General features: G+C 42.8%; 1 protein-coding gene across 5 annotated transcripts in view; it reads left to right on the top strand.

Moving 5' to 3' along the window:
- LOC311519159 (cytosolic beta-glucosidase-like) overlaps positions 1-16,926 on the top strand; it is a 101,737-nt gene that overhangs the window by 68,265 nt on the left and 16,546 nt on the right. The window contains exon 6 of one of the 5 annotated variants that reach the window (XM_084625436.1): positions 11,003-11,078. The exons of the other annotated variants lie outside the window; for them this stretch is intronic. Coding sequence (XP_084481562.1) covers positions 11,003-11,013 — 11 coding nt within the window. The 3' untranslated portion in view covers positions 11,014-11,078. Of the gene's footprint in view, positions 1-11,002; positions 11,079-16,926 lie in introns of those variants that run through there. 5 annotated transcript variants of the gene reach the window in all.

The following is a 16,926-nucleotide window of genomic DNA, read 5'->3' as shown; positions in this document are numbered from 1 at the left end:
TCATAATCTTGGAATGGAATCAAATGGAAATGTTCAGCACTGGGTATTTTGGAATTGTACTCTTTTGCTATCTTCATAAAGCAAAAATGGTAGATTTTCTATTTTTTTATGGCCTGCCTGGTTTTTTTTTTTTTTTTTTAAAAAAAGCACTTTCAAAACTGCACATTTTAGGGCCAGCTTTGCTCAATATCCATAGCATCCACAACTGGCGGCCAGATCTTTAAAGCTGCTCAGCAGCCAGCAGCTCTCATTGCAAAGAATGGGAATTGCTACACGCTGGATACTTTTGAAAATCTGGCCCTTCGATCTAATATATATTCTTTGTTCTAGAATATGATCCTGTTGCATATAGCTTAAGGAAGACTGCATGCAATTAGCTCCATGCAGTGTTTGGAATGTTCACACAGTGAAATTCACTCCAGTGCAGAGCTAATGCATCATATCAGTTCCACTTCAGCCCTTAGGAAGGGATTTTCAAAAGTGCTCAATATTGGCATAGCTCTGCTGGTATAGAAGTCAATGGATGCTTCACCACTGGCTTCGATAGGAGCAGAATTAGGCCTATGGTGAGGTCTTTTGAAAAATCACACCTCTACCTTCCTTGAGCAGGCTCTATGCACCAGGGTGACTTATAGGGAGTAGAGCTTCCCAAGATATATCAAGTTAGAATTGCATTTGAAAATGCTAAATTCCTTCACATGACTGCTCTTCTCCCAGCATGTTTGTCATAAGTGATCATAAGCATGAACAAAATATTATTTAATGTTAGTAATTTTGCAGCAGTTCCTTCCTCTTCATTTTACTTGCCTTTTGTCTTGCCATTTTTACAGTCTCTTCCTTGAACCAGCTCTCAGTGAAACATTAACTTAAGAAATTATACTATTATTCTCCTCCCCACTCCAAATCCCAATTTGGTGTGACCACCTTGACTCAGCAGGACAGGGCTTGGCTTCTGCTGAGACTTCTGGAGAGGTTGTAAAGAGTTACACCTTAATAACACTTAGGTCTCTTACACTGTAAGCTGTTTGGGATAGGGATGGTATTTCACTGTGGGCCCAATCCAGCAAAGCACTTCGGCCCAGATCCCCAAATGTAGAGCGCCTTACTCCCATTGAGATCAGTGGAAGTTAGACACCTAACTACGTTGAAGATTTGGGTCTAAGCACGTGTGTAGTCCAACTGAAATGAATGGGACTACTCTTAAGAGCATAAGAACAGCCATACTAGGTCAGACCAAAGGTCCATCTAGCCCAGTATCCTGTCTTCCGACAGTGGCCAATGCCAAGGGCCCCAGAGGGAATCAACAAAACAGGTAATCATCAAGTGATCCATCCCCTGTTGCCCACTCCTAGCTTCTGGCAAACAGAGGCTAGGGACACCATCCCTGCCCATCCTGGTTAATAGCTATTGATGAACCTATCCTGCATGATTTTATCTAGTTTTTTTTTTGAACCCTGCTGTAGTTTTGGTATAGTGGGGTGGTTACCTGCTCTGGCCCTGACAGGGCTGAGGCCAGCCCGGGGAGAGGGCTTAGGGCCCAGCTGGATTAAGGGAGCTGCCGCAGCTGTGGCCAGCTTAATCAGGCCCAGCTGGCCCCTATAAGAGGCTATGATCCAGGACCCCAGTCACTCCTCCCTCTACCTGTAGAGGGAGAAGGGCGCGGCACGGCACCTAGATTGGGGACAGGGCTGGGGAAGGGCCAGAGGAGCTGGGAGTTCCTCCCTGGAAAGCCTTAGGCTACAGGCTGAATAGGTGTAGGGTTGCAGAGGGGCAGCCCACAGGTAGGCGGAGGCAGCAGGTCCAAAACCCCCTTGCCGGTGATGAGTGGCGTATACACTGCAGTCTGCCCCTGATATAAGGAGCTAAGTGGGGACTGGCAGTAGCCCAAACTGAGGTGAGGTGGGGTTAAGGTTCCCCTGGGTGAGGAGACCTAGAACCTGAGAGTGTGGGGGTTCTGCCAGGGGGGCAGCACCCCAAGGAAAGGGGCACTGGGTCCTGGGAGGGACACAGGAGGGCTGGTAGTAAGGTGGATCACCGGCCTGCAGAGGGTGCTCTGGGGCTGGATGAGCTAATTCCCAATGACTACCAGCAGGAGGTGCCACTGGGGTGAGTCCAAACCTTTACACTTGGCCTTCACAACATCCTCTGGCAAGGAGTTCCACATGTTGACTGTGTGTTGTGTGGAAAAAATACTTCCTTTTGTTTGTTTTAAACCTGCTGCCTATTCATTTCATTTGGTGATCCCTAGTTCTTGTGTTATGAGAAGGAGTAAACACCACTTTATTTACTGTCTCCCACCAGTCATGATTTTATAGACCTCTAGCATATCCCCCCTTAGTTGTCTCTTTTCCAAACTGAAAAGTCCCAGTCTTATTATTCTCTCCTCATTTGGCAGCCATTGCATATCCCTAATAATTTTTGTTGCCCTTTTCTGAACCTTTTCCAATTCAAATATATCTTTTTTGAGATGGGGTGACCACATCTGCATGCAGTATTCAAGATGTGGGCATACCATGGATTTATATAGAGGCAATATGATATTTATCTTATTACCTATCCCTTTCTTAATGATTCCCAACATTCTGTTCACTTTTTTGACTACCGCTGCACATTGAGTGGATTTTTCCAGAGAACTATCCACAATGACTCCAAGATCTTTCTTGAGTGGTAACAGCTAATTTAGACCCCATCATTTTATATGTATAGTTGGGATTATGTTTTCCAGTGTGCATTACTTTGCATTCATCAACATTGAATTTCATCTGCCATTTTGTTGCCCAATCACCCAGTTTTGAGAGATCCTTTTGTAGCTCTTTGCAGTCTGCCTGCAACTTAATTATCTTGAGTAGTTTTGCATTATCTGCAAATTTTGCCACCTCACTGTTTACCCCTTTTTGCAGATCATTTATGAATGTTAAATAGGACTGGTCCCAGAACAGACCCTTGGGGGACACCACTATTTACCTCTCTCCATTCTGAAAACTGACCATTTATTCCTAGCCTTTGTTTCCTATCATTTAACCAGTTACCAATCCATGAGAGCACCTTCCCTCTTATCCCATGACTGCTTATTTTGCTTAAGAGCCTTTGGTGAGGGACCTTGTCAAAGGCTTTCTAAAAATCTACTTACACTAAATCCACTGGATCCCCCTTGGTCCACATGCTTGTTGACCCCCTCAAAGAATTCTAGTAAATTGGTTAGGCATTATTTCCCTTTTAGAAAAACCATGTTGGCTATTCCCCAACAAATTATGTTCATCTATGTGTCTGACAATTTTGTTCTTTACTATAGTTTCAACCAGTTTGGCTGGTACTCAAGTCAGGCTTACCGGCCTGCAAACGCTGGGGTCAACGTTTATAAAAATTGGTGTCACATTAGCTATCCTCCAGTCATTTGATACAGAAGCTGATTTAAATGATAGGTTACTGACTATAGTTAGTCCTGCAATTTCACATTTGAGTTCCTTCAGAACTCTTGGGCGAATACTATCGGGTCTTGGTGACTTATTACTGTTTCGTTTATCAATTTGTTCCAAAACCTCCTCTAACGACTCCTCAGATTTGGCTCAGGTTTGGGAACCTCCCTCACATCCTCAACCATGAAGACTGATGCAAATAATTCATTTAGTTTCTCTGCAATGACCTTATCATCCTTGAGGGCTCCTTTAGCATCTCCATCATCCAGTGGCCCCACTGGTTTAGCAGGCTTCCTGCTTCTGTTGTGTTTTTTTAAAAAAAATCCTATTACTTTTTGAGTCTTTGGCTAGCTGTACTTCAAAAAAAGTTTTTCCTCCTGATTATATTTTTACACTTCATTTGCCAGAGTTTGTTCCTTTCTATTTTCCTCAGTAGGATTTAAATTCCACTTTTTAAAAGATGCCTTTTTGCCTCTCACTGCTTCTTTTACTTTAGCCACAGTGGCTTTTTTATTTTCTTACTATATTTTTTTAATTTGGGGTATACATTTAAGTTGACCCTCTATTTTGGTGTCTTTTAAAAGTTTCTATGCAACTTGCAGGGATTTTACTTTTGGTGCTGTACCTTTTAATTTCTGTTTAACTAACCTCATTTTTGTGTAGTTCCCCTTTCTGAAATTAAATGCTACAGTGCTGGGCTGCTTTGGTGTTTTCCCCGCCACAGGGATGTTAAATTTAATTATACTGTGGTGACTATTACCAAGCAGTGCAGCTATATTCACCTCATGAACCTGATGCAGTGATCCACTTAGGACTAAATCAAAAATTGCCTCTCCTCTTGTGGGTTCCAGGACTAGCTGCTCCAAGAAGTAGTCATCTAAGGAGTCAAGAAACTTTATCTCTGCATCCCGTCCTGAGGTGATATGTACCCACTCAATATGGGGATAGTTGAAAATCCCTCATTATTATTTGTTGATTTTTTTATTTTAATAGCCTCTCTAATCTCCCGGAGCATTTCACAGTCACTATCACCATCCTGGTCAGGTGGCCGGTAATATATCCCCACTGCTATATGATTATTAAATCATGGAATTACTATCTATAGTACTATCCACAGAGATTCTATGGTTTGCTTCATTTACGATTTTTACTTCATTTGATTCTACACTTTCTTTCACATATAGTGCCACTCCCCCACCAGCATGACCTGTTTTGTCCTTCAGATATATTTTGTATCCTGGTGTTACTGTGTCCCATTGATTATTCTCATTCCACCAGGTTTATGTGATGCCTATTATATCAATATTCTCATTTAATATGAGGCACTGTAGTTCACCCATCTTATTATTTAGACTTCTAGCATTGGTATATAAGCACTTTAAAAACTTGTCACTTTTTAGCTGTCTCCCATTACATGATGTAATTGAATAAGACTTTTTTCATTTCACTGTTTATCCGATCCTACCTGTATTTTATCTTCCATACTCTCCTCCTTACTAGGATATAGAGACTTTCCATGAGTAGATCCTTCCCTAAGGGATGTCTCTGTCCAAACCACATGCTCCTCCGCACCTGTCGGCTTTCCCCCAGCCCTTAGTTTAAAAACTGCTCTACAACCTTTTTAATGTTAAGTGCCAGCTATCTGGTTCCATTTTGGTTTAGGTGGAGCCCATCCTTCCTGTATAGGCTCCCCTTTCCCCAAAGAGACCCTGCAGTTCTGCCTGCCTAACTGGCCCTGCATGTGGAACTGGAAGCATTTCAGAGAATGCCACCATGGAGGTCCTGAACTTCAATCTCTTACCTAGCAGCCTAAATTTGGCCTCTGGGACCTCTCTCCTATCCTTCCCTATGTCATTGGTACCTGCATGTACCACAACCACTGGCTCCTCCCCAGCACTACACATGAACCTATCTAGATGTCTCAAGAGATCCGCAACCTTCGCACAAGGCAGGCAAGTCACCATGCGGTTCTCCCGGTCATTGCAAACCCAGCTACCTGTCTCTTCCTAAAAACTGGTGTTCCCTACCCTGGAGAGGTCTCCTCAGTGTAAGAGGATACCACATCATCATCTGGAAGGAGGGTCCCAACTATGGGATCATTTCCCTTTGCTCCAGTTGGATGTTTTCTTTCTCTGAGGCTTTCATCCTCCCCAACAGCACAGAGGCTGTCAGACTGGGGGTGGGACCATACTACTACGTCCCAGAAAGTCTCATCTCTGTACCTCTCTGGCTCCCTTAGCTCCTCCACCTGAGTCAGCCTGGTCTCTAAAGCTTGTATACAGTCTCTGAGGGCCAGGAGCTCCTTGCACCGAATGCACAGATGTTGCTGGACTTCTGCCTGCATTCTCTTTTTACTCCTGCAGCTAATTCCTTTGCTGTTTTGTTTTTATCAGAGGGTGGTTTTTGGCTTAAGTTTAAAGAAGTTTAAGGAATGTTAAGTGTATCTAGCCTTCAACTCCCTCGCAAAACTCCCCTGCTAGCTGCTCCTGTTTGCTAGCTCTTCTGGTCGCTTAGGAGTGGGCTTTTTAAAGCCTGGTCTTCCTGAGTAGCCCCACCTCCTGGTTAAGGGTTGATGGGTGCTTAAGGATTAAAGCCTTATTAAGAAGCTGTCAGCTCTCGGCCTTCCCTAGCAGACTGCTAGGCTCAGCACACTGTCCCCCAAACAGACCAAACGGTATATTTCAGTCCAGCAGTAAGCACACCACAACAAACACCCAAACTTACCCCAAGGGTCACATAACTGCTCCTCCTTCACCATGAGAAGTCCCTCACAAAACTCCACTCTTAGCTGCTCCTGTTCACTAGCTCCTCCTATATGCTTAAAGTTATTGTGGTGGGGTTTTGTAGCCAAGGGCAGTGATACTGCCTAGTGGTGATACTCCAGGCTATGTCACCCAGTAGCAAGAGTCAGTGGCCACCTTGCCTAGTGGCTAGCATCAGTAGCAGTCTTGTCCAAAGGTAAGAGTCTGTGGCCATTTTGCCTAGTGTCTAGAATCAGTGGCAAGATCACTCCACAACGAAAGTCTGACCACCTTATCTAGCAGCAGGATCAGTGGCAAAGTCACCAAAAGGCAAAAGTCTGTGGGTGCCTTGCCTAGCACCGAGAGTCAGTGGTAATGTCACCCCACAGTGACAGTCTGTGGCTGCGTTGCCACTGATCCTAGCCAGTAGGCAGTCCCCCAATGGTCAGAGTCTGTGACTGGGGTTGTGGAACCCAGGCCCACCCTGCTCCACTGGGTTCCAAACCAGGGCCCTTCAAAATAATGGTTCCAATACATGGCCTAGGGGCAGATGCCCTTACGCCGGTTCCCTGGGTCACTTCCTACCCCTGCTTCTGTTCCTCCATCTGTGCCACACCTCTGTCTTCGTGTCCCCCTTGGAGTCCTCTTGGGTCATTCTCCAGAGTGTCTTCCCCTTTTGGCAGTGGCTTGTCATCCTTGGCCGTTGCAGTTGAAAGGCCTGCGGTGGTTTGACTATGTGGTGCAGTCCCAGCCAGTTGGAGCCCTGGCAGCTTCTCTACAGGAGACTGCAGCACCCAACTCTTCTCCTGCTTGATCCATCCAGACTGAGCTGAGTTGCTCCCTTTTGAATTCTCCGTCCACAGGGAGCATGCCCTGCAGGAACAAGGTGGTGTGGCTTCCTGCATCTAGAGCAACTCCTTAAGCCTCACCTCACCAGTGTGGGGTTGGTATACCCATCACAGTTTATGCATATGTGTAAGGGCTGTGCTAAATCAATGCCTGTTTGTGCAGTGCCAAGCATGATGTATCCCATTTTGTTTGAGGCCTCTGTATAGTACAACAATATAAATGTTAAATTCAATAGAGCCCCTATTTTATAAATTAATTGGATTGAGGAGTTCATAAAATTGAAAAGTTCATACAACTGAACATCTTGGAATTACACTAGCGAGATTGCATTTGCCAAATGGTGCACTGCATTGCTCCTTGTCCTTCAAACCACTGCAAGGTGATGTCCAATGCACTGAAGGCATTGGAATGTGAAGGGATGTTGATTTGTTCTCCAACATCACTTTTGTTATGTGATTTAAAAAAAAAAATTCCCATCAGGAAGAAATTGATTTAAATGGGAATTAGGCACCTAAGTACTCTGCAAATCTCACTAGGCACCTATCTGCTTCTCTAGACCCAACATATGTTTTAAAGTCTGTCCCTTAGAAGCCTAAGTCTCATTCAAAGTCAGTGGGATTTAGGGTCATCAGTGCCTAAGTCACTTTTGAAAATGAGACTGAGGCTATTAAGTCAGAGGTATTTTTGAAAACTTTACCCAGATAGACTAAAGAGTAGACAACAAAAGGACTGATATGCTCAAAGTCCAACATTTAGGTGCCATTGAGATCCTAAAAATGTCTACTTAACTGCCACCTAACTCAGACATCTAAAAATCCTAAGGTGCCTAAAAGTCAGCTGGTAAAGTCTCTTGGGACTTATGAATCTGCCAGTGAGCATGTGCACAGCTGACTCAGGCACCCCTGCGCCTAGACCCATACCCAAGCCTCAATAGGTATGACTGATTAGATCTTCCCCCCCCCGCCCAACTTCTGAGGTGCCACCTGATGTACTGGAGTTTCACTAAAAGAAAAGGAGTACTTGTGGCACCTTAGAGACTAACCAATTTATTTGAGCATGAGCTTTCGTGAGCTACAGCTCACTTCATCGGATGCATGCCGTGGAAACTGCAGCAGACTTTATTTATTCACAGAGAATATGAAAAAATACCTCCTCCCACCCCACTGTCCTGCTGGTAATCTGTGTCCCTTCTGCTCCATCAGCCTGGATTCCCTCTCCCTGTTTTGCTGAATTAGGCTCTCCAGCCTCTCGCAGCACAAACGCAGGTAGGGCCACACCCAGCTGCAGAGAGACTGAAGTCAGCTCTGTGTGAGAGGATTCACCCAGCACTCATGTGCACAGCCCATTTGGGAAATAAACCCCAAATAATACTATCTTGCACTGTATAGAAAGATCTGCACAATGCAAGCTCATAAAAACACCTCGCTGTACTCCTGCAGCACTGACAACGCCGCCCCACTTTTGACTGGTGTTAATTCTCTACAGATTTCAAGGCTTTCCAGAATCAATCCATCTTGGCATTCAGCCATCAAATCAGTGAGTGAGTGTGCCTCAGTTTCCCCTTCCACACAACCGATCATGTTTACTCTGGCCTCCCTGCTGTGATAGTCTTTGAGCTGGTTCACGTGTACCAGTTGGGAAACAGTATCATCATGGGGCTTTTTAACCTGATGTGTCCTCATTGGCCACTTCTACCATCTCAAAGGGCCCCTCCCAAGAGTTTTGCATTTTGAACATTTTTGCGGGGCTGAGTACCGTCACCATCACCTATGTCAAAATCTTGCATTTACAAGATTTTATCATACCATGCCTTTTGTTTGGCCTGACTGTCTTGGAGTTTTGTTTTGGACAATTTCCATCATGTCCTTTAACTCCTTTCTAAACCTCTGAACATACTCAGTTACTAGTTCTTCCCTCACCTCATGGCACCCTTTCCATGAGTCTTTAATGAGATCAAGGGGTCCCCTTACTTTTCTCCCATATAAAAAGTCAAATGGAGAAAACCTTTGACTCTTGGGGTACCTCCCTGTAAGCATACAGTAGAAAGGGCAATAATTTGTCCCAACTTTGGCCCCTTTTCTTGGTGTACATTCCCAGCATGGATTTCAGGGTCCCATTAAACTTTCCACCCACCCATTGGCCCAGGGATGATAGGGGGAAGTCTTAAGTTATTTCATGCCACACACCTTCCATAGCTCATTGAACAACTGTGACATAAAGTTTGTCTCCCAATCGGACAAAATCTTCTTTGGGAAACCCACTCAGATGGAGATAGTGAGCAGGGCTCTTGCCTCTGTCTCAGTTGCTGTATTGGACAAAGTGGCTGCCTCAGGGTACCACTAAGATATATTTGTTATCCCTCCGAGTGGGTCATGGCATTGGACCCACAATGTTCATTGCCACCCTCAGGAATGCCTCCTGTATGACATTTAAGTGACACTGAGAAGCTTTCTGGGGTCCTACAGGTTTTTTCCTCTTGACACACCACACAAGACCTGCAATAATCTCTCGCATCATTCTGTATTCCTGGCCAGTAGAAATTCCTCCTTAGCCTGTAATAAGTTCTCTGTACCCCCAAGTGACCAGCAAAGGGACCATTGTGCGTTACCAGCATTAATTCCCCCCGGAGCTGGCTGGATACAACCAACTACTTACAAGGTTGCCTGGGGCCTCTGTTTCTTCCCACAGGAGCCTCTCTATACAGTTTCCCATCCTCTTCCAAAAAAAAACAAAAAAAAAAACCTTCCCCTACTCCCTTCCTAGAGTTCCCTCTAGGATACACTTCCTTATGCCCTGTAGGGAGGGGTCTGCCTTTCGCTTAGCTGCATATTCCTGACATCTAATACTTGGGATAAAATCCTCAGCCACTGACCACATCTCTCCTGCTCCTAGCCTTGGGGACCTGTTGCTTTCAGTTGGGCAGAGGCCTGACTCCACCTCTCCCACACCTGAAAGCACGCTGCCACCTTTCACTGCAGTGCCAATGGAACCCTCACCAACCTCCTCTGTGGATTCTCAGGTTCCAACACCCTTCCCCAGACTCCTCTCTGAGAAACACACCTCCATGCTCTCTAGAGCAGGACCTATCACCGGTTCAGCTGCATCAGACCTGCAGCTACCAACTGGAACAGCCCTCTCACTGGCAGGCAATACACTCTCCTCCCCATTTGGGGACCCTACACAACACTCCTCCATGCTGGAAGTTACTACACCAACAGTCCTGGCCTTGTGGAAAAAATAATTTCCTACCAACATGTCCACCGGGATGTCCTCTAGCATCCCCACAAATAAATTGCCTTCCCACTCCACACAAACCTTTGCTAGTGGTGTGGGGAACCTTTCCTGCCCCACCCCCTTAATGCTGGTCATTTGTCCAGGTAAAATACTAGCCTCTGGACCACACTTGGTCGAACCAGAAAAAGCTATGCCAGTATCTCTCTACCCCATGCCCTCAGTCCTGACAACCTTAGTGTGTTCCTTGTCCGGTTCACCAGGGCCTGTGTTCACCAAGCAGGTATGATAAGTTGTGGGATTACTCTCTGGTGCCTTGGGGCTGAGGACAGCCAAGCCAACAAGGGAGGCTTATTCTCCTTCAATTTGGGGCAGTTATATTTCAGCTGCTCTGTAGAATTACAGTGGAAGCACTTTCTAGAGTCACCTGGTTTTTAAGGGTGGTTTGGGAGGTAGGATTCTGGGAGGGTGAATGCCCCACCCCCTGACCACTCTCCCTCTTCCCAGGGATAAAGCAGTGACCTTGCTTCCCATTAAACTTAAACCCCTCTGCCTCTGACTTATTAGTAATAGGTGCTATTTTACATAATAACTAGACATATTCAGGAACTGTTCCTGAGCAACCGAATCACACATTCCTTCAAAGCTTGAAATACCTTTCCCCCTGACCCACTTATCCAGTAAATCTCTCATTTGGTTCACATAAACCATATTACTTAATCCAGCACCTCTCAAGGCTTCTAATTTTTACTCTATACATTTCAGGTGTAATCTGAAACTGTTTCAAAACCAATTCCTTAATTTACCATAAGTGGAACCATCACCCATTGGCATCTTACTGAATATGTCCAGAGCTCTCCCAGTCAACTTTGCAACCAAAGTGGTCATCTTCTGATCCTCAGGAATCACATGGAGCATACACAGCCTCTCAAAGGTGATTGAAATATTTAGCAATGTCACCAGACTCATTGTATGCTGGACACAACTGCTTCCACTTGTGGATTATTGGAGAAGTGGAGCCCCTTGGTGGGGGAGGGGGGTTCGGTCTCTTCCACTCCATTAGGGCCAGTTCATGCTTCTGAGCTTCCCTTTCCTAATCAGCTTCTAGCAGTCTCAGTTCCATGGCTCTCTGATGGGCTGCTTTTTTGCTCATCAATTTCCATCTGTTTTAATTCCACCTGTCTGTGGTATTATTTCTTCCTCTCCTCTGCCTGGAACTCTGCAGAGTTCCAGCTTTGCAACCGTTTCACTATTTTCACTCATCTTGCTGCTTTTCTACCTCTACTTCCTTGACTCTAAATAAGCAAACAGAAAATAACAAACCGGTAACTGCTTTGTCTGTTCTCCAGCCAACACACTTGAAACTCAGTTAAAATCACCACCAGTGTCTCACAACAATAAGCTTGCACATTACCCTGCTTGACTACGCCACTGTGATAGGTTAGACCCTCCTCCCCATTCTGAGATGCCACCTGATGTACTGGGGTTTCACTGAGCCCCTCCTGCTCCACCAGCCTGGATTCCCTCTCCCTGTTTTGCTGAATTAGGCTCTCCAGCCTCTTGCAGCACACACACAGGTAGGGCCACGCCCAGCTGCAGACGCAGACTGAAGTCTGTGAGAGATTCACCCAGCACTCACATGGGGAAATAAACCCAAAATAATACTATCTTGCATTGTACACAGCACAGGCTCATAAAAATTTGCCCTCTCCCTCAATGTGAAGAGAGAGATGCACAACTTCTTTGCCCCAATTTAGAAATTGCACAAACTGGGTTTAATAATAAACAAAACAAAAAAGGCAGATTTTAAGTGATTATAAGGGATAACAAACAAACAAACCATATTACTGAACAAATAAAACAAAACACGCATACTAAATTCAAGATCTCAAAGAGACTGGTTTCAAGAAGTAATTTCTCACCCTAAATGTTGTTTTAGGCAAGTTGCAGAGTTTCTGTAGCTTAGAGTTCCAATTATTTCTTCTTACAGACTGGACCTCTGTCTCAGTCTGAACTCATACCTGCCTTTCCCCTCAGGTTAGTTCCTTTGTCTCTTCAGGTATTTTCAGCACTTTTTTCTTGGGTAGGCAATGAAGGAGAGTCTAGATTAACCCCCTCCCCAGCCTTAAAAAGGATTTACCTAAGGCAGGAAACCTTTGTTTGATCCCCATCCCCTACAGAGGAAAAGTACCAACAGTGTCCTAGGTGGTATTTTGTATCAGGTGATCTTATCACCTGACCTTGCAGTGTCAAAGCAACTATGAAACCAGGTTTATTTGCCATGACCACAGGAAGGAAGCCAGGCAGATGGGAGATCCACATCTTCAAGGACACATTGTCTTTTTCTAATGACCTATTAAGTCTGATTGCTTACTGTCTGGTGGGCGTTTCCCCAAGTACACACACAGTTGTAATTGTTACATAGTCAATATTCCTAACTTCAGGTACAGAAATGATACATGCATACAAATTGGATAATTACATTAATCAAACCATAACCTTTCCAATGATATCTTACATGAGCCTTCTTGCATAAAGTATATCTTAGTTATGCCATATTCATATCATAACCATAATTCTATGAAGAATATGGGGTGTAAGTCACAGTGGGATCCTCAAACTGGGCGTTCCCCTGCCTATCTCACCTGTGTGGCCCATCCATCCAAATCAGAGGATGTATAAACTGAGGAGGAGATGGCGCTGCTTGCTACCCCCCTTTATAACCTTAAGCCCAATGGTGGGAGTAACCACACAAGATGTAGGATAGCTGGGTTCAATTGCTCCTTCTGCCTGAGATGGAAAGAGATTGGCCCACCTGCCTGGAGAGTGTGCTAACCACTGGCATATAAACTACTCAGTTAGGGGTTGCTTTCAGTCTCAACTGTTGCATAAATAATTAGTCACTGGATCAGAGTGAAAGAGAATGATATGCTATCCCAATTGTCAGGGCACTCAGTGGGGCAGTGGACAGACTCATTATTCCAGTTCTCCTGTACCAGTGTATGAAGGCAGATGAAGCCATTCAGAGTAGCAAACAAGGGAATTTGGATCTGGAAGGAGTGAGTGAGAGAAAGGAGAGATTCAGAAGTGGCTATAGAGACAAATTATTATATATTTGGAAAAATCAATGTTTTGAACCAATTGGTTGGTTGTTTGATAAATTGCTACCTAGATTTCATACTAGTTACTTTATGTGATGTTTTCGTGATATCCTATTTCACTGCTTGCTTTAATGAGACGTATTGTCATTCCAAAGGTCTCAAGATGATGTAAATGCAAGTGTACATAGAGAATATTACAATGTCAAAATGAAGCAAAGTCATTGCATTTCTATATATATGCTGTTATAGTGTCAAGATAAAATGAAAAGAAACCACATTGATCAATAAAGCAAAGTATCAGAAGTGATTGGATAAAATGCAAACAATGCATTATCTCTTATGAAGTTTTATTAATATTAAATGAAAATAACTGTAATATGGTGTTATGGCTGAGAATTTGAACTCCCAAATGTCAAGGCATGTAAAGCCATGATTTCCACAATATTTGTAACTCAGCCACACTGCATGTATCTGTTTATATCTATGCCTTAATATATAGATACAGTATTACCTACTTCATAATTTCTGTAGGAGTCATGCCTTTACATATTTTGGTTGCTCTGTTCAAATTCTCAACCATAATGTTACTTTAGTTTATTTGCAGTGAAGTTGCTCCTTGTTGAAAGATTTTCCACAATTTTATATAATAATAAATAGCAATCTTAATTTGTAGATTTCAAAGTACTTTACAGAGCCAGGTAAGTATTTCAATCTCAGTTTTCGCAAAAAGAAAAGGAGGACTTGTGGCACCTTAGAGACTAACCAATTTATTAGAGCATAAGCTTTCGTGAGCTACAGCTCACTTCCTCAGATGCATATCGTGGAAACTGCTGCAGTTTCCACGATATGCATCTGAGGAAGTGAGCTGTAGCTCACGAAAGCTTATGCTCTAATAAATTGGTTAGTCTCTAAGGTGCCACAAGTCCTCCTTTTCTTTTTGCGAATACAGACTAACACGGCTGTTACTCTGAAATCTCAGTTTTGTAACTGAAGAAACACAGGCAGTGAAAGTGCAAAGTAACTTTCCGTAGGTCAAGGAGCAGATCAGTGGTAGAACTGGAAACAAAACTTTGGTTTCCTGATTCTGATCTAGTGCCCTAACCACTGACCTATATGGTGTGTGTGTGTATATATATATATATAAAACTGAGATATAGATATTTATACACGCAACATGCATTTTAAAATAAACACTTGTTTGTTTCAGAGTGTGGAGGTCCAGATATACACACTGTATAAGAATGTCTTCATCTTACTGTATTAAGAACAGTATGAAAAATCACATACTGCACCTGCATAATAGTTGAAAATTAAATATAATTTTTTTTTATTTAAACATGTCAAAAGCACTTATCCTCTGTGAAGCAAGGTGGATGTTTAAACAGAATATTTTGGGGAGTTATTAGGTCTCTTTGACTAGAATAATTTGCCTATGGAAGGGTAGAAGAATCCCCATTTCTGAGTCTTTGAAAATAAACCTGGCAAAGGTATTAGAATATATATTGTAGGGTGCAATTCATCACAGGTGAGGGGATAAACAAGATATTATAAATCTTATCTTGAAGTTTGTATGATTATATAATTCTGTGCACAGAAAAATTTGAGTTGGAAAAATACCTTTTTTTACTCCTTCATGCTGGGATAATCAAAAACTAGACAAATGGAGTTTTGCAAAGAATATCTTTGGGAAGAAGAAATAAAAATAAAAGAGTTTCCATCTAAAGGGTAATTAAATTTTTCATATCTATAAATGCTTGAAAAGAAGGCTTACTTCTGCATACAATTTCCCTACAACAGTGTTACAATTAAATATGGTTTCTACTGATTATCCCCTGCTGGGAGGAATTTTTTGTTGTTGCACTACTTTATTTTGTAAAAGTGAAGCCTTTAAAGATCATTTTTACGGTAATTTTATAGTCTACTCACAGTTTATGTATCCCTGGCTGTTAGTCAGCACATACACACAATGTGAAATTGGTTGGGAGCACCACAGAACCACTGAATACTCTTTTAAAGAAAAAAATTGGGTGGAAAAAATTATGGGAGAGAAATAAAATAAAGCTGGGGCAGAAGAGCTTAATAACTGGCATGAGAGGCATTTTCTGGTGTAGTGCTCAAGAGGTTAATGTGACATGTAAATTATGCTGCTGTATGTTACTCTAGGTCACATCCAGAAAAAAGAAGGAACTGAGATGGCTGTTAAAAGCAAGAATCAGGGTCAAACGTTCATCTTACAATCTTTAATGGAAAGAATGCATGGAAATTTCCCCATCCAGTTGGTATTTGTTTCAGTCATTAGAAATAAGCCTCTAACTCTGGCATGTGATGTAGATGGCACACTTTGGACTGCCTTCCCAATGCCAACAGTTCTGCATAATGAAAAACCTGAAAATTAAATAAGTTTGTAAATCATAAATCTCTCCCTTCAATAAAGCATTATTTGCACTGCTACAGTTCTAGGTCTTGCCAGGTTTATTGGGGTTTGGGTGACGTTAGGCACTAAATAATTCAATCAAGGAACAAAGTTTAGAAATTAGTGGTTAGAGGTGTTTTGGGGGTGCTTTTATTAAGCAACAACAAAAAAGTCTTCAATTAAAAAAAGAAGGGGGTCAATTATAGTCCTTATAAGGCTTAATTGTTTGAATTCTTTAAAAATATAATCAAAGGATCAAGATATAGAAGTGTAATAACATACAGTACTTTGTATACTCAATTTATTACTAAGAAACTTCACAAGGGATGTTATGAAAAGCTTAAATATATGCAGAGAGAGTCTACACTTATAGAGAAGTAAATTTTACCTATTCTATATGAGGAATCCCAGTAAATAGCAGGGCTGCTTGAAAAAAAGTAGAGCCAGTACCACCTAAATGGACTAATACAGCCAAATTAATAAGAATCCTTGTGGTATAGCAGCTGATGCTTCCAAGCGGCCTTCAAGGTTATCCCCATGCACAGTATATTGCAGAAACCAGTCTAAAGATTACCATGGAATGAATAACTATAGAAAAGTCCAGAGCCAGAGATCTATCCCAAGTGTCTTATTTATGTACAGAAAAGGGGGAAAGTGCTTTTGGCTTCTGATGCCACTTGAGACTTTAGTAGCAGGAATTCAGAAGCACTTACATGCTGTAGCCCTCTTCTGATTGCAATGTTGTACTGTACAGCCCTATGTATCTTGGGTCATGAGTTTCAGAATGACTGCCTTTTTCAGATGTACTGCCCCAGCAGTTTAGCACTGAAGTAAACCGTCCCCAGATTCTACATTCTGCCTTTGTCTCAACTTCTGTGGGTTTTGGAGGAGGCCCCTTGACTCTGAATTGTTTGCCTATCTGGTTCACAGAGCCAGAGTTTGGTCTTAGGGCATGGTACAAAGCCAATCTATTTCCTTGGACTTTTGCCAAGGGGTGAGAGGATTGGGTTAAATACTGCATCTGCATCCTGAGGCTTTTAAGATTGGGTTTATTTTATAAAACAATATAAAATAAGCTTATAAAATCCACCCTTCATTTTTATCCCTTTGGCTACAATGGAACCTTTCAGACTTCTTTTTGCTTATATTTTTTTGCCTGGTACTGTCAACCAACC

The sequence above is a fragment of the Lepidochelys olivacea genome (assembly GCF_965140295.1).
Source record: "Lepidochelys olivacea isolate rLepOli2 genome assembly, chromosome: 4".
Lineage (NCBI taxonomy): Eukaryota > Metazoa > Chordata > Testudines > Cheloniidae > Lepidochelys > Lepidochelys olivacea.
The sequence above is the reverse complement of the archived record's forward strand: the minus strand, read 5'-3'. Positions and strand labels throughout refer to the sequence as shown.